The following is a 23,915-nucleotide window of genomic DNA, read 5'->3' on the forward strand; positions in this document are numbered from 1 at the left end:
TAATTAGGGGCGTGATTATACATCTTCTCATATGTTTATTGACCATTTCTGTTGCTTTTTCTTTTCCATTTCTTTTTCTTCTCATATGGTTTATAGACTATTTCCATTTCTTTTTATATCCTTTGCCTCCTTTTCTATCAGGTTATAGAGTATTGATTATATTATTGATTTATAATAGCTCTTGTAGATTAAGCAAATTAGACTCAAAATTTGTTTTGGAAGATGCCTCTCTATGGTCTTAGAAGTCATAAAAGGTGTATGTGGGACGGTTATTTAGTTTGGCAGTGGTGGGGATTTGTGGAGTGATTATATTTAAGAAACACAGTATTTGTGTTTTTTTTTTTTTTTTTTAAAGATTTTATTTATTTATTTGACAGAGGGGGATCACAAGTAGGCAGAGAGGCAGGCAGAGAGAGAGAGGAGGAAGCAGGCTCCCCACTGAGCAGAGAGCCCGATGCGGGACTCGATCCCAGGACCCTGAGATCATGACCTGAGCCGAAGGCAGCGGCTCAACCCACTGAGCCACCCAGGCGCCCAGTATTTGTGTTTTTGAAGCAAGGGTTACGGATAGGGAAGGAAGGGTGAATGGGAGGCATATTCTCCTCCTGTTAGCTATTAGCCTCCCTGAATCACTCTCTACAGCAGTGACGAGGAATAAGATCAAAGACACGTTAGTTCTCTTTGGTCGTTATTATACCTTGGAAGTCAGAGCATTTTAGATACCTGCAAGGGAATGGTAAAACTCAGGAGGAATATAGAACCCCAATGACGTATATCACTACTGAAAATTGTTTTGGATTTCTTTTTGTTCTGGGGTGTGATTTGACTGTTTTTAAAGCTGTGCTGTCACCCATATTGAGATTCAACAAAAATGAATTAACCAACCAGAAATGATCATTTTCTAAAACATGGGGATGTTGAACAAAATGAAACATTTCTTTGTATCCTGCCACTAAATGTTACTCTTCATCTACTAAACTGTTATGGGATAAATCCTAAATAAATAGTCACAATATAAATCTCCCTAGTTGTAATCTTTGACAGTTTTATGGGAACTTGGCTGGTAGTTGTCATTCCAATTCTCATTTTAGGTATGTTTGACCCAGAGACACTTAAATTCTTGGCAGGACCTGAATCTCATATCTTTTTGCTCTGCTTTCTTCCTTGTTGGTTTCATTTTTTGGTTTCACTCTGATGAAGGATAGCTGCCAACATCTTCAGTTCTGTATCCTTCCAGATTCAGGGCCAGTGTGGGGGGAAAAAGAACTTAATAATTTAATATAATTTCTGAGTCTTTCAGTGGTCTTAATTAAGTTATATGTTAAGGTCAGGGGGATGGAATGTGCTGATTGACCTGATCTCAGTCATGCCATGAACATCCTTGGGGTTGGAGGTAGAGTTAATTCTAAAGGAAGCATAGAGAGATTGATAGTAGGAGAGGGTGACTGTACAAGGGAGTTTTTCTGTTTGTTTTGTTTTAGTCAAATAGGTACTGGGCAGGACAAAATAAACACAAAATACAAAAAAAAACCCCAAAACTTTAGACTACTTTTTTTTTTTTTTTTAAGGTTTTATTTATTTCAGAGAGAGAGAGAGCACAAGTGGGGAAGACAGGCCAAGGGAAAGGTAGAAGCAGACTTCCCGCTGAGCAGGAAGCCCAATGCGGGACTCAGTCACCGGACCCGGAGATCATGACCTGAGCCGAAAGCAGACACTTAACCAGCTGAGCCACCCAGGCACCTCTAGACTACTGTTACGGTTTGTAGCAGTTGGCTAACAACAGTAGTAGTATTAAAAAGTTCTTTAGAGGCATCAGTTTCAGTCATTACCAATGAGTAATTATTTTTTTTTACTAAAGCAAATGCTTCAGATCTACAACGCATACCACTTAAGTCTTGTTTTAGAATTTATATTTGAAAGATTTGTAAAAATGTTAGGAATTTAGGGTCATACAGGTCTTTTGCTCACCACCAACACTTCAGGTAGCAGAGTTGTGCTCTCATTATATCTATCAATCTTCCAAATCGAAGCTGAATAGGAGTTTTTATTTTATATGTTAGTGAATGTTTTTATTCCCTACATAGAACATTTTAGAGATAGTGTTTCAAAGATTTTAAGCCTCGTTAATTCCAATTTAAAAGTTAAAATCTGTTCAGCTTTAGTTTTGGGGGTGGATGTTATTAGAGTACAACTTTGCTGCCTAAACCTATTGCTAAAGAACGATGCACAAAGAGTATTTCATAACCATAAAGGCATAGAACATTTGAGAAAGTGTAAGGAGATTGCTGCTTAAGAAAACTGCATAGGATGTTATCTTAAAGAATAATTCCAAAGTTTGTGGAAATTTTAATTGCTCAGAGTATTCATACTTTCCTGAGGTACGTGAGCCACTTTAGATCATAAGACAGATTTGATTTCAGCTGTCTTTTGGTGGGCCATTTGAAGAGGTAAGTCTTTTTTTTTTTTTTTTTTTTTTTAAGATTTTGTCAGAGAAGGAGAGCACACTAACAGGGGGAGTGGCAGCTGAAGATAGATGTTTAACTGACTGAGCCACCAGGTGTCCCATACCACGAGATTCTTGACTGGGCTAATTCACAGGAGATTTATTCATTCAGTCAAAAAACATTTATTGTGTGTCTGCCATTTACTAGGTACTCAGCTCGATGCTGGAAATACAAGTATAAATAATAAAAAACTAAAAATCTCTGGGGTGCCTGGGTAGCTTAGTTTAAGTGTCTGCCTTTGGCTCAGGTCATGGTATCAGGCTCCTTGCTCAGCAGGTAGTCTGCTTCTCCCTCTGCCTGCTGCTTCCCCGGCTTGTGCATGCCTGCGCTCTTTGACAAATAAATAAATAAAATCTTTAAAAATATGTAAAATAAAATCTCTTACTCACAGAATTTATGTTCTTGTTGGGGAAGATAGACAAATATCTGGAACTAACCCTTTTTCCATGTTAGGTAAAATCACATACTGTTTTTCAAGTATAGATCTTCTGGGGGACCTGAAAACAAGAGAGGATCCTTTAGGTCACTCTGGTTTCTTCAGTAATTCTTGGATCATGGGATAATAATTTGGGTGAAGGTAGTTGATATTTCCTAAAACTGGTGATAATTTTGGTATTGCTCTTATATTTTGGACTAGGTTGAGTTGGTTTAAACTTTTCCTTACTTATTTAACTTTACTTTTTGAGTATGTAAGACATTTATATGGTACAGAAGTCAAAACTGTATAAGCAAGTAGCAGGAAAGTCTTATTTTTATCTGTATTTCCTCTAGCTTGTTCTTAACCCCATAGGTAATCATTTTTTATGAGTTTCTGACTTAACCTTCCAGTGTTTCTTTTTAATCGCATTAAATCTTACGGGAAGGAGAGGAAGAGAAGAAGTGGGAGTCTAAAGGAAGGAGATGGAAAAAAAAACCCCCCAAAACCCCCCAAAACCCAAACTTTACTATACTATTTTTTGGGGCGCCTGGGTGGCTCAGTCTGTTAAGCAGCTGCCTTCGGCTCGGGTCATGATCCCAGGGTCCTGGGATTGAGCCCTGAATCGGGCTCCCTGCTCAGCGGGGAGTCTGCTTCTCCCACTCCCTCTGCGTGCTGCTCTGCCTACTTGTACTCTCTATCTCTCTGTCAAATAAATAAATAAAATCTTAAAAAAAAATTAAAAGGAAGGAAATGAATGGGGGGAATGAAGAAGAGTTTTATTAATAAAATTGGGCTTGTGAAATGCTTTATTGGCACTCTTTTTGTGCTTACACAACTCCTAACTCTGAAAGAGACAACAACTAAAAAAAAAAATAAACTTTATTTGGAATAATTTTAAATTTACAGAAAAGTTTTAAAAATGTTCAGAGAATTTCCTTCATTCAGTTTCCCCTAATGTCATCGTCTTACATTACCATTTTTCATGTGTCAAAACTAAAAAGTAACATTGACACATTATTATTAAACTCCATTTTATTACAGTTTAGCATTTTTAAAAATAAAAAGTAGCTGTGTGATAAAATTGGAATGAATATTATTAAAGAGGAAGCCAAGACAAAAAGCACAAGAAGCTTCATGTGTACCTTTACTGCCTTTCATCAAGATTACATCTATAATTTACCTAAAAAGAGTTGATTTCCTTTGTCCCTTCTAGCTGCTGGGAGCATCTTGTATTTTATTTAATCATGGTGTAATGAGAATACTTACCATAATGCTTTTGAAATAAATAAAATAGGGGAAAAGGCAAAAAGTTGTACAACCCAAAGTCAGTGCTTTAAGTGTAGTTGGTTAATTTGTGGAGGAGGTTTTTGTTTTTTGTTTGTGTTTTTTTTGTTTGTTTTCTGTAGATCTTCTCATAAAATGCCTGGATGTGGTCAGTGTTGTTTTACTCACGTTAGTGGAAGGAGCATGGAAGCAATCAATAATGACATATTGGTAACCCCCCCAGGTAAATGTTTGTAGACTCCACTGCTGATTTTAGAATTAATTGTATAGCTTGGAGTCTGAAGGTGTCTTCGAGCCAGTTGTGCTAACTTCCTAGATAGTGGAAAGAAAGATCTCTTCAGTAATATCTATGCATCTGTGTAAATTACATCTCTGGCCAGGCCTTGTACATTGTTTCGTAAGGCAGTCTGTTTCATTATTATTGTATTTGTCATAATATTATTCTCTTGTGTTAAAGGATAGATCATTGCTCATGCTGCCCTCTGTGGCAATAGGGGAGTGTAAAGACCAGCCTGTATCAATTGTGTGTGTGTGTGTGTGTGTGCGCACATGTGTGTACAGGAGATAGAAGTGTATGGTACACATCCATATATAAGTGTAACCCCTTGCTTTCCTTCTTTCTTTCTTTCCTTCCTTCTTTTGAGATATATTGCCTGTTTATTATTTATTATTTTCTATTGGGTTACAGAGGAATGTTGGGATAAAGAGATGCATAATGATAATGAGTAAAACCTCATGTCATGGGGTTGTTATGCGGATTAAATAACATCGTATGTTTGAAGTGTTCAGTACAGAGCATGGCACATGGTAAGCATTTAAGAAGTGCTGACAGTGTAGTGATGGTAATAGTCTCTGTTATCAAGTCATTTCCTCCATTAATAGGGACAATAACTAATCAACTAATAAGACTAGTTTAAATGAGGTAAGTGCTATCGGAGAGATAGAAGCAAAGTTCTTACTTGTTCAAATAAAGGAGCAGCTAACCTCAGAAACAAAGGAAGGAGAAGTCTTCTCTCCTAAACTTTGAAGTAAGTTAAGCTAGCATTAGCAAAAGCCTGGGGCTAGGAGCATGCACGGTCTTTTTCATGGAATCTTAAGCATTCGTGTATGACTGAGGGTTGGATATGTAGAAGGTCTAGTGAGAAGTAAACATAGGATGTGGAGAGGTCAGATTGTACAGGGCTTTGAAAGCAATAGGGCAAGTTTGTACTTTATTCTAGAGGCTTTGAGTAATATTTTTAGGTCTTTGAACAGAAGACCAGGATTGTAATTTACAGCAAAATAGATGTGGTTAGGGGCGCCTGGGTGGCTCAGTGGGTTAAGCCGCTGCCTTCGGCTCAGGTCATGATCTCAGGGTCCTAGGATCGAGTCCCGCATCGGGCTCTCTGCTCGGCAGGGAGCCCGCCCCCCCCCCCCCCCCTCTCTGCCTGCCTCTCCATCTACTTGTGATTTTTCTCTGTCAAATCAATAAATAAAATCTTTAAAAAAAAATAGATGTGGTTAGTTTTCCTGTTAATTTAAAATCTTGATTGAGAGGGCTAATGAAGAATATACAGGAGGAAGAGATAGTGACTGTAATCCAAGGTATGAAATGGAAACCATTGGCAGATTGTGTAAAAATGAGTCTTTTAGAATAAGCCCTAAGAACTTTTTATTTTTTGAAGGTTTTATTTATTTATTTGAGAGAGAGAGAATGAGCAAGCATGAGCAGGGGGAGGGGCAGAGGGAAAGGAAGAGAGAAATGGGCTCCCTGCTCAGTGGAGGGCTCATGGAGAGCCCATGCAGGGCTCCATCCTAGGATCCTGAGATCATGACTTGAGCTGAAGGCAGGCGCTTAATCCACTGAGCCAGAGGAACTTTTTGTAAATATATTTGGGCCTTTTCATACTTAAGAGTATTAAACAAATTTATTGGACAATAGGATTAGGTTGCTATGTGCATGGAAAGACAGAACTGTACTTTTCCAGCTGACTGCATATATAATTGAAGATGGACTTACCGCAATAGGTTGGGCTGTCTTTCAGCATAAAGGGAGAGCTTTAAGCGTATTTTATTTTAATTTTTTATTTTATTTTTTTTAAAGATTTTATTTATTTATTCGACAGAGAGAGATCACAAGTAGGCAGAGAGGCAGGCAGAGAGAGAGAGGAGGAAGCAGGCTCCCCACCAAGGAGAGAGCCCGATGTGGGGCTCGATCCCAGAACCCTGGGATCATGACCTGAGCGGAAGGCAGAGGCTTTAACCCTCTGAGCCACCCAGGCGCCCCAACTTTAAGCGTATTTTAAAACTGAGCACTCGATTTCTATTTTTTAGTACAGAAATAATTATCTGACACAGGGAACTAGCCTTTGGGAATGAATCTGATGTTCCCAGACTTGAGCATTGCCAACATTTTCTCTTTTTGATATGCTTTTATTTGTCTGTTTGTTACCTTGTATTTTTGTTGATTTCTACTGTTGATTATTTAGTGTTTGCCTTTTCAGCAATTGGGACTCCAAATGATTGGTGCATCTTAGTTGGAGAAATTGTTGGGAAGGAGAGACTGATCAGGAAAGAGAGATTGTTTGACTGCTGGTCAGGTGAAAGTTTAATTTAAGCTCACTACAGTTGGGTTACTGACTGGCTGGCTGAAGTGCCCAGTGAGTTATGTTTTGGCTTGGCATCTTTTCCTGGTTGTATAGATGATGTGGCTTCTAGAATGCACTAGCAACAGGGGGTGTATGTATGTAATAACTGCTTGTCTGTAGGTATGAGATGGATTTGCATGTCTACTAGTATTCTTCTGAAGGGAAGAAAGCAAATTACTACTTAGTTTGTATTCCAGGAAATACTAATGCTATTGTATAGTTACACAGTACTTATGTAAATAACATTTATGCTCTTTGACAGTACTTTGTATTTGTTGTCATTTCATACTCACAACAAACTTGTAAATGAGATTGGGCAGGCAGGTATAATTCCTACTTGACAGAGGGAATGCTGAGGCATAAATAAGAGACTGGGTTAAGGTTACTGGCTCAACATATCAATAACTGGGGCAACTTACTAGGTTTTATTTTCAGACTGTAACTTTCAGAACATTTTATAGGAGGAAAAGCTGAATGTGCCCCTCTTTTTTGTTGTTGGTTTTAGCGACGTCTCAGACACCTTCGGAACATTGCTGCCCGGAACATTGTTAATAGAAATGGCCATCAGCTCCTTGATACCTACTTCACACTTCACTTGTGTAATACTGAAAAGATATATAAAGGTAAGGGAATCTGTGGACTTTCCCACAGATTGTTACATCTCCTTCTTATTCTTTTGTAACACAAGTGAGTATCGGTGACTCTCGATTTGCTATTATTGCTTATTGGAAAGCTAAACTGTCAATGCTATCCGAATATATTTCATGAGCAGTTGTTACATATATCATATATAAAAGAAACATGGCTTTTGGATAGTTCTTAATTGCTAAATTTATCATTTATTTATGAATGTTGCCTATGAATGTTTTTGTTCCAGTAGGTATCATGAAAGTAGGTATATGAGTCCAGTATATGTACTAATTTTATTTTCTTCAAAACATAATTTTAAAAAATATTGTGGTAAAATTGAAACCAGTTTATATTTTCTCATATTTGTAATTCCTTGTGTATTTGTGGGGTCATTTTTAGAAGGATGGCTTGGTTTCCTTGACTTCATCTGCACATGTTGTACTGTGGACTGCTGTGTAAGTGGCAATTCTGAGAGTAGAACAAGTAAATATTTGATTCAAAATCACAAGCGTCTTTTGAATACATATTGGATGAAAGGCGCTTGGATATAATCAGTTGACCTGTGTTGGGTGGTACAAGGGAACAAGCATGGTATATGGGAGGAATACTGAATTAGGATTGAAAATAGAGAGTAGGTCTAGCTATGTGACGCTGGACAATGATCATGGCTTTTTGAAACCTCACTTTGCCCATTTGTAAAGTGGAGATAATGATGCCTTATGAAGTTTTCAAGGAACAACTGAGATAAAGTTGTAACACTGGGTAAAATGTGATTGAAGATATATTTATATAAACAAAAAGTGGTGTTATTTTAGAGTTACTAAGGGCTTATTTGAATTTTGTACTATGATAAAGATGAAAAATTCGAATGACATTTTACCTTTCTGGTTTTAATAACTTTTTTTTTTTTTTTTAAAGATTTTCTTTATTTGAGAGAGGGAAAGAGAGCATGAATGGAGGGAGGGGAAAAAGGGATAAGCAGATGCGTGGGGAGCCCAACAACATGGGGCTTGATCCCAGGACTCTGACTGAGATCATGACCTGAGCTGAAGGCAGACACTTAACCAACTCAGCCACCCAGGTACCCCTGGTTTTAATTACTTTTAAAGACCATTATTAGGGGCGCCTGGGTGGCTCAGTGGGTTGAGCCACTGCCTTCGGCTCAGGTCATTATCTCAGGGTCCTGGGATCGAGTCCCGCATTGGGCTCTCTGCTCAGCAGGGAGCCTGCTTCCTCCTCTCTCTCTCTGCCTGCCTCTCTGCCTACTTGTGATCTCTCTCTGTCAAATAAATAAATAAAATCTTTAAAAAAAAAATAAAGACCATTATTAAAGCAGTAGTCATTTAATACCTTTTTTGTTTTTTTAATTTCAATACCAGTATATGCCCATTAAAAGATTCAATCAGGAATTACATAGGGTAGAACCACCACCATAATGTAAATAGCAATAAAATATTTTTTAAGGATGAAAAAAAAGGACTCTAAATTCTGCATTTTCATATAATTTTATTCTTATTTTTCATTGTAACCATTGCATATTCTTTTTTTTTTTTTAAAGATTTTTTTTTAATTTATCTGACAGAGATCACAAGTAGGCAGAGAGGCAGGCAGAGAGAGAGGAGGAAGCAGGCTACCTGCAGAGCAGAAAGCCTGATGTGGGGCTCGATCCCAGGACCCTGGGATCATGACCCGAGCCGAAGGCAGAGGCTTAACCCACTGAGCCACCCAGGTGCCCCGTACCATTGCATATTCTTAAAACACCATTAAAGCTGAATGATTAATGCTAGCTACTGTAACAAATACTGCAGATCTAAGTGGCATAACATAATAAATTTCTTATACTAAGTCCAGTGCAGGTGTTCTTAACAGGCATTGTCTTGGCAGTTGTCCTCTAAGCGGTGACTCAGGTATCCCAGCTTCTTCTATTTTGGAATGCTGCTATCATCAATACATGACTTTTGGCATGGCAAGAGAGAAGGATTATTTGAGGGAGTTTTTTTTTCATTTCTTTCTTTCTTTCTTTTTTTTTTTTTTTTTTTATGGAAATGGCCTCCATAAATTTTATAACATTTCATTGGCCATAAATCAGTAGTGTCATCGTTTTTAGATGGAAAGGAGACCGGGATTTGTTGTCTTCCTATGTGTCCAGAAGGAAAATGAAACAGTTTGGTCATTGTCTTCGGGTATAAGCATTTTTGCAGATCTTAATACATTTGGTCTTCTGCTCACTATAATGGGTTTTATCATTAGCAATATATGACAGTGCCAGAGTGTTTTCTTTTTTAAGATTAATTAAAAAATTTTTTTTTAATTTTTAAGTAATCTCTACACTGAGAGTGGGGCTTGAACCCTGAGATCAAGCATCACATGCTCTATTGACTGAGCCATCCAGAGTTAAAAAATTTTTTTTTTTAAAGATTTATTTATCTCTCTTGGGGTGGGGGAGAGGGATAGAGTGTCAGAGAAAGGGAGAGAAGCAGACTCCCCGTTGAGTGCAGAGCCCCATGGGGGGCTTATCCCCTGATCCCGAGACCATGATCTAAGCTGAAACTAAGAGTTGGATGCTTAACCAACTGAGTCACCCAGGCACCCCGAGTATTTTAAGTTATTCATCGTTTTCTATATAATCAGTCCTTGATTATTTTCATAAAACTTTTGTGTTCTTGCTCCAGCAATATTTTTGATAATAAAAATTAACATAGTACTTACCTGCACATTTTAGGTATTTGTTAACAGTCAAAGTAGTTAATAAGAAGAGCGTGGTCAGGGGCTGGTTGATGACCATCTTATTTAAAGTTGTCTAAGAGATGTGGTGGCAAAGTGACTTTTTTGGTTTATTCTTTGTCTTCTTCTAGCTCATACTACACCTTGAGTTTAGAAGTTATCATAGACTACTTCTTAAAGTTGCCACCATGAAATGATCATTCATGCAGTGAGGGGGTAGCTGATACTCCACAAGGGAGTACAGTCTCTGCTAGTGGTGGTGAGTCTGTTGCTAACTGGCAAGCCCCTTGACTAGGACATTTAGTCCCTCTTGTGAGCTTTGGTGAATTTACCTCTAAAATGAGAGAAATGATGATTTCGGAGGCTTCCTCCTACTCCAAAATGTCATGGCTGAATGGAATCTATTTATCATTTTCTTTTGGGCCTGCATGTTGGTTTTTATAACTTTTAACTACCGTAGGAGGAGCCAGGAAGTTGTTTCATTAATAAGCCTAGTTAATCCACCTTATCTTGTTGGACCTGTGATGATAAACACAAATATTCTCTTCATGATCTTTATGCAGCCCTTGGTGTAGGATGACCATGGTAGAGGGCCAGTTGGCTCTTCTTACAAACTCACCCATACCATACCACCTGTTTAGTGGCATCATTTCTCAGTTTCTTTTATTTATTTGAGAGAGAGAGAATATGAGTGGTGGGAAGTGGGAAAGGCAGAGAGAGAGAGAAGCAGACTCTGCTGAGCAGGGAGCCCAATACAGGGCTTGATCTCAGGACTGGAGATCATGACCTGAGCCGAACGAAGGCAGATGCTTAATTGACTGAGTCACCTAGACATCCCCATTTCTTAGTTTCAAAAGAAGTTTTTGTTTGTTTGTTTGTTTTTTTAAATTGGAAGAATATTTGAAATACTGATCTCTAAGTTATTCTTTTATTTTGACTGAATTCGCAGCAGATCCTAAGAAGTTATGTGTGAGATTTTTTGACTTTTGGCATCTTTCAGTGCTCTTAGGATACTGCCTTCTTGTTAGGTAGTTCAGATCAAAGTTAACACAGCCCCAGAGAACAAAGCCTTGTGTTAATGGATGAAGAACTAGGGTTCTAATTGTGGTTTCCTCTTAAACTTGAAATTTTTATAAAATCATGTTTGTTCTTCAGTCATAGTTTTTTTTTTCCACCCATGAAATGTGAGTGCTCAGAATGCCAGCCAGTTATTTTGGATACATTAGAAGATGAACTCTGTATAATCCAGAAAATTGTGGGTTAGTTTTGTTCACTGCGCTTGGAACAATGCTTGGCACATATTAAGCCCTCATATTTTTTTCCATTTAATTTTTTTTTTTAAAGATTTTATTTATTTGACAGAGATCACAAGTAGGCAGAGAGACAGGCAGAGAGAGAGGGAAGCAGGCTCCCTGCTCAGCAGAGAGCCCGACGCAGGGCTCGATCCCAGGACCCTGGGATCATGACCTGAGCTGAAGGCAGAGGCTTTAACCCACTGAGCCACCCAGGCGCCCCTCCATTTAATTTTTTTGAACAGCTAATGCAGTCGTGCTTCAAAGTATATATAAAGGTTTCAAATCTTTTCACCTGTCTCATCTCCGTAGTTTTTTTACCCCACCCTAATAACCACTGTTTCTACATTTTTTCTCTTTGCTGAATTCTTTATGCAAATACAAATAAAAATAGTACAAACTATATATATTTCTGTGCCTTGCATTTTTCACCTAAAATGTCTTAGATTTGTCATAGAGAGCTTCTCTGATTTTTCAGCGCTTCCCTAATTTTTTTTTCTGCACAGTTCTGCAATAAGTAGGTGTCCCGTGATTTATTTAATTGGCTTCTCTTGGTAGGCATTTAAGTTGTCCTAGTCTTGCTCTGCACACAGGACTGCTTTGAATAACTTCATAAGTACGTTATTTTGTATGAGTGCTAGTATAGCTGTGGGGTAAATTTCCAGGAGGTGGAAATAGCAAAGGATGCATACTTCTAGTTTTCATAGATATTGCAAAATTTTTTTTTATTTGCATTCCCACTTATTAGGTATGAGTGCCTTTTCTCCCATGGGCTCACCAACAGACTGTGCAATCAAACTTTTGAATTTTTGCCAATCTGATAGGTGAAAAATAGTTTTATAGTATAGTTTAAGTTTGTATTTCTTCTTTTATGAGTGAGGTTGAGGTACTAAAAAAGCATTTGTTAAATGAATGGAATGCTGCATAACAGCCAAAACATGCTGTGCAATGTCTGATTGCTTTGTTTTTCTAGGTCTGACTTAGCCTGGATAGAGAGGCATTTGTATCTAATGGGCCCTTTCATGTAGAAATAGGTCTTGAGTGGTATCTTTTTAAAAATTTACTTGTCAAATAATTTTGCTTAAAGTGAATTAATAAAAATTACTAGAACTGTGTTAATAAAAATTATAGTTCACAAAGTTCACAAAGTGTTTTTAATTCACTATTTTATTTGAGCCTCACAATAACACTGTTATTTTCCATTTGTCATTATCCTTTGAAAGGTAAGCTATGTGACCCAAAAGGTTAACTGACTTGTTCAGAGTGAATATCATATGGGGACTGGAATTATTTTTTGACTCTAAATTCTCCCACATCCACTATTAAATTCTCCTATGTTCACTGTTAAATCACTATTGTATCATGCTGCTAATTTTATTGACAATATTTTAGATGTAACAGAATGGTAGACAGTGTACGCCCATTTAGCATGTTAGAAATTACCTCAGACTCCCATGATTTCTTCTGGGCTTTTTTGTGGACCTCTTTCCATTTAAATTATCAGGTCTATTTTGAAGGTCTCATGGAGAAAGCAGATTGTTTAGTTTCATTTACACATACATTCAGTCAGCAAAATTTTGGAAGAAATAATAATACTAGTCATCTTCTTAGAGTTGCAGATACATATTTTGGGAACTGTTTAATTTAGACACTTTGCAGATTAAACTGAGGAATTCTTTCTTTCTAAAGAAAAGAAAAATATCTTTTTTTCCATTGATTTTAAAGTAATACATGCTTGCAAAAAATTCAAAAAATACAAAATTTTTTTGTGTGTTAAGTGAAACTACTTTGAAATAAAAAATGATTTTTTTATTCCTTTTAGGTCTTTTCCCCCTAAAAATAAACATGGTACATATTAAATAGAATATACACATGCATGTGCCTGTGTGCACGCACACATGCACACATACATATACCTACACACAAACATCTTTATAGTTAATTTATGGTTGGAATAACTGGTTAATCATTTGGGAAGAAATGAAAAGAATAATACTTAGGGTTGCCAGTGTTGGGAAGACAGGTATTTTTATAAGTGGGCTTGTAAAGTGGTACAACACGTTTATAGACTATGGCAGTATCTACCAAATTCAAATTGTATTTTTCCTTTTATCTTGCATTCTCCTTCTAAATGTTTATCTTATATATCTCTGAATGATTATTTATAATATTACTTGAAATATTTAAATATTAGCAGTAACCTAAATGTCCATCAGAGGGTCCTTTTAAAAATAATTAGAATTATCTCTTCTTATTTCAAATAATTTTGTCAAACAGAAAAATTGGATACTGCCAAGCAGAAAATAAAAGTTAGCAGCCTATTCCTATCACCTAAGGTAAACATTATTGACATAACTATAAAAATTTGGATCCTGTTGTGAATTCTTATAACCTGTCTTTTTTTAAAACTTAATACGTTTATCGTATTATTTTATGTTATTATTATTTTACGTTTATTTTATCTTTCCATAAAATAAAATAATTATCCATACATATATATGTGTATATATATGTATATATGTATATACATACATATATATATATATATATATATATATTAGGAAAGACAAATATAGAGTAATATAGATATTATGTTTATCAAGAATTGCTTTAATCTAAAGATCTTACCTGTAAGAGTTTTACATTTAGGCCTACTGTTCATTTATTGCCTGACTCTTCCTTAGCTTTAGTTTTTAGTAAACTTTGACATGTTTCACTCTTTTTGAGTTTCATCTATACTATTACATACTTAATATATATTTTTAAGTTCATTATTTTAAAAAGTTTTTAGAGATTTATTCATTTGAGAGAGAGCGGAATGGTGCACGTGGTCACGTATGCATGCAAAGGGGGGAGCAGAGGGAAAGAATCCCAAGCGGACTCCCTGCTGAGCACGGAGCCCAACTTGGGGACCCATCTCATGACCCTGAGATCATGACCTGAGCTGAAACCAGGTGCTGAGTGCTGAACTGACTGAACCACCCATCATTATTTTTAAACTTAGTAAGATAACTCAGTAAATTAAGTACAATAACTCATTCAATTAAAAAGTATTTATTGTTTACTCCATGTCAGGAATGGTTTTACATGCTGAGGACATAGCAGTTGTATCAAACAAATGCTTCTGTCCTTTCAGACCTTACAGTTAGGGGTTGAGGAATATATGGGACATAAATTTAAATATAGAAGGAAAAAAATAAAGTGTGTCTGTGTGTATCACCTAAGATCATGTCAAGTACCAGTGGTCCATGTATCACACCTGGGAAATTTGTCTTATAGCAACACAAAGATATGAAGGTCCTTGTAGACTCTGCAGAGACAGAGCATCATGATGGTGACTTCAGCAGGTTCAGAAGAGGCAGTGTTTGTCTGCATCGCTGCCATATTTCTCTCTTTTGATTGTGCCTCTAGGTTCATAATGTTTATAGTACACATGAAGGTCTGTAGAATCGTGAGATTTTAATGCTTACAGAGCGTATGGAATCGGTTTTTGTAGAGTGGTTGTAAGGTAGGAGAGAAGAAAGTCTAAATTTTTAAGGGATTAAATTAGAATCTGGGGTAAAATTTGCTAAATTAAATTTTAACAGTTTTGGTCTTTATGAAAATTTTTCCTTTATGACCCTTTTATTTAATTTTTATTTAATTTATTTATTTTTATTTATTTATTTTTTACAGCTAAAGGTATAGAGAAAATAGTTCCTTTGAAAATGTTTTAAATGTTTTACTGGAACATATGTTAAAAAATTTATAGGATTAAGAGTTAATGAGCTTATTTTCTTTCATATCACTTATTTTTTTTTCTCTTTTCCAGAATTTTATAGGAGTGAAGTGATTAAGAATTCCTTGGTAAGTTTGCTTTCTGACAGGTACACTTGACTAAACCTATAACTCCTGTTTCAGAAAATGCTGAGACATAAGTTCAAGTTCAGTTCTGCTATTTATTATGATACTTCTACAGTTAAATCTTCTGCTTAGTTATTGCTTAAATTTTCATTGATGTGTTCATTGTTGTATCTCTCATCCTTAGAACATGCCTGGCACATAGTAGGTGCTTGATAAATATTTGCTGAATGAGCTGATATTTTCTCTATTAAAAACTTCAGTTTTTTTTTATTCATATTCTATAATTCTGTTAGGTTTTTTTTGATTATCTGGTTTATGGAACATAATAAATGATGTCTTTGTTTAGATAAAATTCTTAAGAATTGTATGTCTAGGGCCATTGCATAGGCTCTTCCTACTTATTTTTTGGTGGTGGAATTGCTAAGGTAGAAATTTGGAAGTGTCCTACTTTTGATAATGTACACATGAGATATTTGCACAAATGGCTCAGTTTATTGAGCCATGTTGACAAAAAAAGGACTTTATGAGAATTATAATATCTTCTTAGTGGTCAAGACTGCTGGATTTGGCCTCTGTCCACTTTTTCAACCTCATTTCTCAGTAGTTTTCCTTACTCATTGTGCTCTAGGCATACCTCATTTTTTTGGTGCTTCAAACATGCTGAGCTCCTCTCCCTTTCTTATATCTAGAACACTTGTTTCCCCAGCTCTTTGTTTGCTAAAGACATCTTTGAGGTCTCAAGTTATAGGACTTTGGTTTGGTCTTCTATGACTGTTTGATTAAGAGTGGTTCCTTTTCTCCTAGTCACTCTTTTTTATGTCACCTGTTTTATTTTCTTTAGAGCATTCATCACTCTTGGAAACTTCTGTTTACTGATTTCTTTATGTTGATTACATGTCTCCCACCTACTAGAACACAAGTTTCATGAGGGCAGGGACCTTGCGTAGAGTCTAGAATAGTATCGGTGCTCAGTAAATACTTGTTAGATGAATAAATGGATATCAGTTATGTTTTATGTTTACAGAATCCATTTATATACGGGTTCCATTTTGATCCTTATAACAACCTGTAAGGAGATGAGGTAGGTCTTAAGGAACTTACATCCAGAGAGGCCCAACAACTTTTGTAGTCACATAACTATAGGACTGGATCCTAAGTTCAGACCTCTCTCTTCAGGTCTCTGTTACTCTTGCCTCTTTATCAAGCTGCCTTCTCAATGTCTCTAAAATAAAATAATAAATTTGGATCCAGGGCCAGACAGTTTCCTTGAGCCTGTTTCTGAGGAGCTCCAATCACCAGTGCAGCTCTTGTTCTGCATATAGTAAATGACATGAAATGACTAGCGCTATGCCTGACACATAGTAGCTTTTGAGTCAATATTAGTTTCTCTTTGTCCCCTGGCTCAGGTGAAAATGTAAGTATTCTATACACCAGGGAGAGCTGGGGAAGAGTGGGTAGTTGCAGGGGCAGGTAGAATAGAATTTCACCTTGATTTATTCTACCCTCCTTTGGGTAGTCAAAAGTCTATTGGAAATGGTTTTACACCATCCCATTGCTTTTTCTCTGGATTTGGGTCATAGTGGATCCTGTGCTAATAGTGCTACATTAGTATATTGTTCTACATTATTGTATTTACTTGGTATTCACTTGCCTTTCAAGTTCATGTTTCTAAAACCATCTCGTTGAATGTTAACTCTTCAGCCCTTCTGGCTCCCATCTTCTGTTGCTTCTGAGATGTCCATGAGGTTGTGATACCTTCATGCCTGGTGTACTTAGGTTGAATAAATGTTTTATAAAAATACTGTAGAATGGATTTCAGACAATGGAGATATTTGGACAAAAGACTTGCAAGGTCCTTTCCGGTTACAGTTTGTCCTGTTGTTGTTTCCTGGGGATCCCACTTTGAGCATTTGCGTCCATTGTGGTTTTTGATGAATGGTTTCCTCTCACAAAGTAGATGACAGCTTTTGGAGGTCAAGAGACTGCTTGAATATCTTTATGTACTCTGGCTCCCCGTGTACTCCTTGGGAGTTGTTGGATAAATGTTGATTGGTTATGTTGCCTTTTAAGGATATTCTTTGAGGTTATGATATTTCTGGTAAGGATTGTCTTTCCTATCTTTTATAGCTTAATATAGGTTTGATAGACTGTAGTTCGTATGTTCTTTTCTTTTGGAAAGGACTCTTCCTAACTTGTTTTTTTTTTTTTTTTTTTTTTTGTTAAATAACTGTGACTGATTCAGATTAATGGGCATTGAGCACCACAGGAGTCAACAACTCTCCAGAATATGCTGGAGATGGCACACTGTTATCTCCCTTGCTGTTTCTGAAGAACCACAGATGAGCAAAGTTTGTAGGGCTTTTTCCCTGCTTAGGAGCTGGTGATTTGTAAGCTGTTGTGATATCTGCTGAATAGGGTTAGTGATTTAAATGCTTTTATTCCTCCTGATTGCCCTTTGTTCTTGGCACATAGAAGGTGCTCAGCCAATGTTTCTTAGTGAATGGATTCCTCCATAAATGTGTTTATTGACTGACTTCTAAGTAATATCCTGAACCCCCAATCCTCAATTAGCTATTAAAGATTAGGTAAAGTAATACTTCATTGATTTTTAGCTGAAGCTGTGGGTGAATTTTCACCCTGGTGAACTAAGCTGGACTCTAGTGAGCTTGTATTCTTTTTTTACTCCTTTAACTTCAAGGCTTCAACTGTTTTTCCTAGGTTTGTATTTTTAGCTTGGTCCCCAGTCCAGGGTGGCTGCTTTTGCCATTGTGATGTCAAAGGAAACATGGAAAATGGACATGAGTTAAAAAGAAAGTTTTCACCCAAAGATTAAATTGACCTTATGTGCATATTCCTTGGGTCTTTCTAACTCTTGGCTACTGCAGATCACTGCCGTGGTGCTGTTGGTTCATGCCTTGCCTGGTACATTTGCAACTAGCCATGTGTGGTGCCTAAAATGTGGTTCAGTAATACTGGAGAACTAAATTTTTAATTTTATTTAATTCTAATATAAATAGCCACAAGTGGCTAATGGATATGGTATTGGATAGCATGGTTCTGTATACTTCTGAAGAGCTTCCTTACAATCTGACATTAGCAGGAAGAGGTTTCCCTTTTTCTGTGCTTTGAGAAAACAAAACTTTGGGGGCACCTGGGTGGCACAGTCGGTTCAGGGACTGACTGGCTCTTGATTTCAGTTCAGGTTGTGGGATCGAGTCCTGTGTGGAATTTTGTACTCAGTGTGGAGTCCTCCTGAGATTCTCTCTCCACCCCGTCTCTGCCTCTGCCCTGCCCCTACTCCCTCTCTCTAAGTAAATAAAAATCTTTAAAAAACAAAAGAACGAAGAACCTTGTCCTTATACTACTGATACCATTCTAAAGTAGTGTGATAGCTGTTCCTTTGGTTGTCTTAGCTTCTTTAATATATATGATAAACCTTACAAAGGGAGGGACCTGTATACGTATCTTCATAACCTCCAGAGTCATTGTGATGGCTTGTATTTGGCAAACAAGTAAGACAAGAAAAATAGCCTAAGCCAAGTTAGATCTAAAAGTCACCATTATTTTATGTTCACCGAGAAAAACAAACACTTGTAATTAAATTGAAACACAGGACCTTCGTAATAGTCCTGAATGAGTCGTGATTTGATCTTCCTAGCCTCTTGTTACTTTGATATTTCTTTTACCCATTCCAAGGTATTTATTTAGCAGTCTTTCCTTCCTTTAGGTATACTGCTCGACCTGTGTTGGGAATCTTTTGTATCTCAGTAACAGAACGTAAATACGCTTTCTCAATCTGGGAATTTCATTAAGTCTTAAAGAAAAGGATGGATTAGGGTTTTTTTCTTCATTCACAAATATTGCTTCTCTAATACCAAATTCATGTCTTCTTGTTTTATGTCTGTGCCCTTTGCCTATACAAAACTTAATACTTTTTTTTTTAAAGATTTTATTTATTTATTTGACAGAGATCACAAGTGGGCAGAGAGGCAGGCAGAGAGAGGAGGAAGCAGGCTCCCTGCTGAGCAGAGAGCCCGATGTGGGGCTCAAACCCAGGACCGTGGGATCATGACCTGAGCTGAAGGCAGAGGCTTTAACCCACTGAGCCACCCAGGCGCCCCAACTTAATACTTTTTTTTTTGAAAGTTTAACATACATAAAGAAGAGATTACAGTTTTAAATATACAACTTGATGAATTTTCTGAAATTGAATATACTGGTATAACCAGCTTCCAGGTCAATAAGTAGAGTATTTTTAATGACTCTGAAGGCCCCTCAGGCCTTCTTCAGTTACTGCTGCTGTCCTGACTTAACATCATAAATTAATTTTATCGACTTCTAAGCTATACAGAAATGAAATCATACAGTATGTACTCCTTTGTATCTGATTTGCACTTTATATTGAAAGAGTCTCAACTGTGTATTTTAAGAGTCATTCAGATTGTGGGTATATTTGTAGTTTGTTTGTTCTGTAATACTGCATTGTATGAATGTACCAGAATTTATCCATTCTTCTGTTGAGGGCATTTGGTTAGTTTCTAGTTTTTGAGTTAATATGAATAGTGCTGCTGTGACCATTCTAATGTGTATCTCTTGTTGACCCTCTGTGTACATTTCTGTTAATGTGATACATATCTAGGAGTGGACCTTTAGGGAGTATTCATAGGATCCACTTTAGTATTTATTACCAAATAGCTTTTCCAAATTTTTCTTTCATTTACACTCTTGCTAGCAGTGTTTTGAGAGTACTGGGTTACTCTATGTTGTTCTGTATTTTTAACCTTTTGAATTTAAAAATCTGATAGATATTATATACAGGGCTTTTTGTTTGTTTCAGTTTAAACCCAGAGAGATACTTTAAATGGCATTAAAGTCAGCACAGGCAAACAGGGTTCAGCTTGCCTAATTTAAGAGTTTAAGAACAGGTATTTATAAGGTTGTGCATGTAGAGACAGTGCCATCTAGTGACTGCCACCTGGCGGTCAAAAATAGTAGAACCTTATTGATCTTAATATTTCTAAAATTAAAATTCATCCTCAATATCGAGGAAAGGGCATGTTAGAATTAATGATAAATAGACTATGTTAGATGGTATTAAAAATAATGGCATAAAATAAAGCAGAATAGGAAAGTATCTGGCAGTGCTGGTTTCTGGTTTCCTTTGGTAGTCACATAGACAAAATGTCACATAGATGAAATCATTTGAATAGATACCTGAAGTAAGTGAGGGAGAAGCTATGTACCTGTGTGGGGCAAGACTGTTACAAGTCAGGAAGCAGGAAGGTTACAAAGGCAGGAGTGTTTTTGAGGTCTTTAAGAACTGGCTAAGAAGCTAGTCTGGCTGGGGTTGGGTGGGGCGAGCAGAAGTGGTTTGAGGCAAAGTATGACAACATACTAGGCAAGTATGACAACAGGGGCAGAGGAATTGAGGGTCAGGGCAGCAAGGGAAATGACCTGGAGAGATGGGAGGTGATGGTCAAGAGCTGGTCAGCCTGAGAGAGATTTGGACAGGGATATATATATATATATATAGTTATAGGCCACACAAAGTTAGGGGTAGACAAAGACACTGTCTGGTAGACAAAGACATTGGATGTATTCATTTTTCTGTTTTCTAATGTCCCTAGCGCAGTGCTTCACCCAGAGAAGTCCAATAAATGCCTATTGCATTGAGTAACCAAAGAATCCAGCTTCTGCAGGCTGGAAAGTGGAGATGTGTCTCCAAGTTACAAGTCAGAGCTCTGGTTTCTACTCAGATATATTTAACATAGAACAATTAACTGTCAGTGTACAATTCAGCTTTAAAGTTCTCTGGCTTCAGGTAGCCATATTCTCTAAATGATTTGTTAACTTTTGGATTTTGTTATTGTTGTTCAAGAGGAGATTAGATTGAAGGGTCATTGGTTAATAACCAAAATGATTGAAGCAGTAAGAATGGAAGTAACTAAATTCTCTAAAGTTGATTTTGTATATTCACAGAAGTACAGATGAATTAGGTAATGAAACCCATCTTCAACAATTACAAAGTTGATCATTAGATACTTTTACAAAGAGGGAGTTTTTAAACTTCTATTACAAAATTAAAATCTCATAGTGGGAATAAGAGCAGTGGTAGTTTGTGTGTGTGTTGAAATTTGTACATGTGTGTTTCTTTAATAAGAGGTATCAATTACAGAGTTACTCACCTTTGATACTAGTCGTGTGTTGGATGCATGATGTACATTGGTACTTATCCTGATACCCGTGCTATAAGGTAAGAAATATGCCTGTTCGATAGGTAGGGAAACTGATGTTCAGACAGGCTGAGAAGCTTGCTTTAGGCCCCTACGGCAATAGTGACGTTGGAAAGCCCTGCTCTTCTACAGCTTTATGCTGCCTGCCTTACTTCACATTTCCTTTAGCTTTCTTCCTTCAACTGAGTCAGTGTCTGCTGGAGGTCGAGTAGAGGTCAGTAATGGCCCTTGTGATTGAATAAGCAAAGGTCTAGAGCAAGTTTTATTTTTTAAAATTTGTTTGACAAAGAGAGAGATCACAAGTAGGCAGAGAGGCAGACAGAGAGAAAGGGAGAAGCAGGCTCCCTGCTGAGCAGAGAGTCCGATGTGGGTCTTGATCCCAGGACCCTAAGATCATGACCTGAGCCAAAGGCAGAGGCTTTAACCCAGTGAGCCACCCAGGCATCCCAGGAAAACTGCAAGAGCAAGTATTTTTAGGGACAACAGGTGATATAATTATCAGAATCATAAGCTTCGTTTGGAATTTTGACTTCCTGAGCTGTGTTTAAATCTTTGGGAAAAAAAAACTGACCCGATGGTGTACTTTTTATCAGTTACTGGCCTGCGTGATTGTTAAAGTTTATGTTTCTCTTGATTGTAACCAAATAAATTAACATTTCATCTCTATGGGTATGCATGAGTGGAGAGTTGTCTCCTCTTAATTATGCCAGATTATGTTACCCTGTATTAAACTGCACCATCTTTGGGGTTTTCTAACTTCTCTCTGGTCAACTACATGATATGGAGGGAGACTAAGATAATTGACACATACAGTTAAAGTACCAGGGAAGAACAGGGTTCTTTGAAAACACATCGGAGTATTATTTATCTCATTTTAAGAGAGGGTGGCTAGGAAAGGTTTCTAGCTGAAGCTTATTTCTAAGTTGAGATGTGAAGGATGAGTAGAGGTGAATTAGACAGGGAAAAAGAGTTTATTGGGCTGAGAAGTAACTACTGCTTTATAGCGTCAGCATGCAATTCCCTAGAGTTATCTTGTATGTTTAGAGAAATTTTTATGACTTCTTAAGTTGTGTTTCTTATGGCCATACATTTGTTACTGGGTGATAAGAACAGTGATAGTTTATGTTTTGAAATTTCTTTTGTACAAGTGTGTTTCTTTAATAAAAAAAAAAACAGTCATTGAGCAGCATTACGGAGAAGTTGCTCTGGCTAAATAATGAGTTTACATTCTTCTGTGGGTGAGTGGGCAGTGAACTTTTCAGAGCCATAAATATCCTGATATTCTGCAGCTGTACCACAGTGAATATGCTATAGGTCCCTAGATCATCTAGTACTTGGATAATTTGTTCCATCTATGAAACAGGCTGACCTGTGTAGGTTAAATATAAATATAAATCATCTGGGTCTTTACAGTAACATTATTGGTCAATAAAGTCTTTCAGTGTGTCTGAATGTACCAACTCAGGAATTACGGCTCTTTGGCGGCTATGTCATGAAAGTATAAAGGAAGGTCATTGTAATGAGAAGACTGACAATAGCTGTGCTGTATTAATGTTGTATTGGCTTAGAAAAGAAACCCATGTCATCTATTCAACAGTATGAAGTAACTTCAGAACACCACTCTCACTTTCAAAGGCTTTTTTTTTTTTAAGATATTATTTATTTATTTGACACAGAAAGAGAGATCATAAGCAGGCAGAGAGAGAGGGGAAGCAGGTTCCCTGCCAAGCAAAGAGCCTGATTCGGGGCTTGATCCCAGGACCCTGAGATCATGACCTGAGCCAAAGGCAGAGGCTTAACCCACTGAGCCACCCAGGCGCCCTCAATGGCTTTTAATTTATTTTAGAATGAAGTATTTATGAATATTTAATACAGCTGCCCCCCCCCCCACCCCCAAGTCCTTCCTCTCCCTGTTCAGATATATTCACCAAGTCTTTACCTTTTTTCACTTTGGGGAGGGGTGGTTATTTCATGGTTCTTCTGGTGGTTTATTACTCTGAGAGTGAGAATTTGAAATTATACTGTGTCATAATCTAGGGCACATGTACTTTTGTTGAGAGGTGATCTTACACATAGAGTAAATAGCTACCTTTTCAGGTGGTATAATTTGAAGGTCAGGAGGTCCTCTAACACCTTTAAACTTTAGACTTTAAGGCCTAAATTTACATCATGAAGAGATACCTTTATTTGATTTATTGCTTCAGCCTCCTCCTTTTAAGATGCTGTATTTTTTTCTGCTATTGGGTCTTTAAAGAATATAGTTTCATTACTTTTCATTGATATAGAACACACGTTGCAGTAAAGGGTAAAAATAATAGCCTGATGACTTTTCAAAGGGAGAAGTTCAGAAAGTAGAACAT

General features: G+C 37.1%; 1 protein-coding gene across 5 annotated transcripts in view; it reads left to right on the forward strand.

Annotated features, from left to right (window-relative positions):
• The window catches only part of UVRAG (UV radiation resistance associated), a 301,403-nt gene that overhangs the window by 27,576 nt on the left and 249,912 nt on the right, over positions 1-23,915 (forward strand). For 3 of the 5 annotated variants that reach the window (XM_059411155.1, XM_059411165.1, XM_059411176.1), the window contains exon 2: positions 7,339-7,456. In XM_059411155.1, coding sequence (XP_059267138.1) covers positions 7,339-7,456 — 118 coding nt within the window. Of the gene's footprint in view, positions 1-7,338; positions 7,457-15,290; positions 15,326-23,915 lie in introns of all 5 variants that reach the window. The other 2 variants (XM_059411138.1, XM_059411145.1) reach the window with 1 other exon arrangement.

The sequence above is a fragment of the Mustela nigripes genome, chromosome 1, assembly GCF_022355385.1.
Source record: "Mustela nigripes isolate SB6536 chromosome 1, MUSNIG.SB6536, whole genome shotgun sequence".
In the NCBI taxonomy this organism is placed as follows: Eukaryota; Metazoa; Chordata; class Mammalia; order Carnivora; family Mustelidae; genus Mustela; species Mustela nigripes.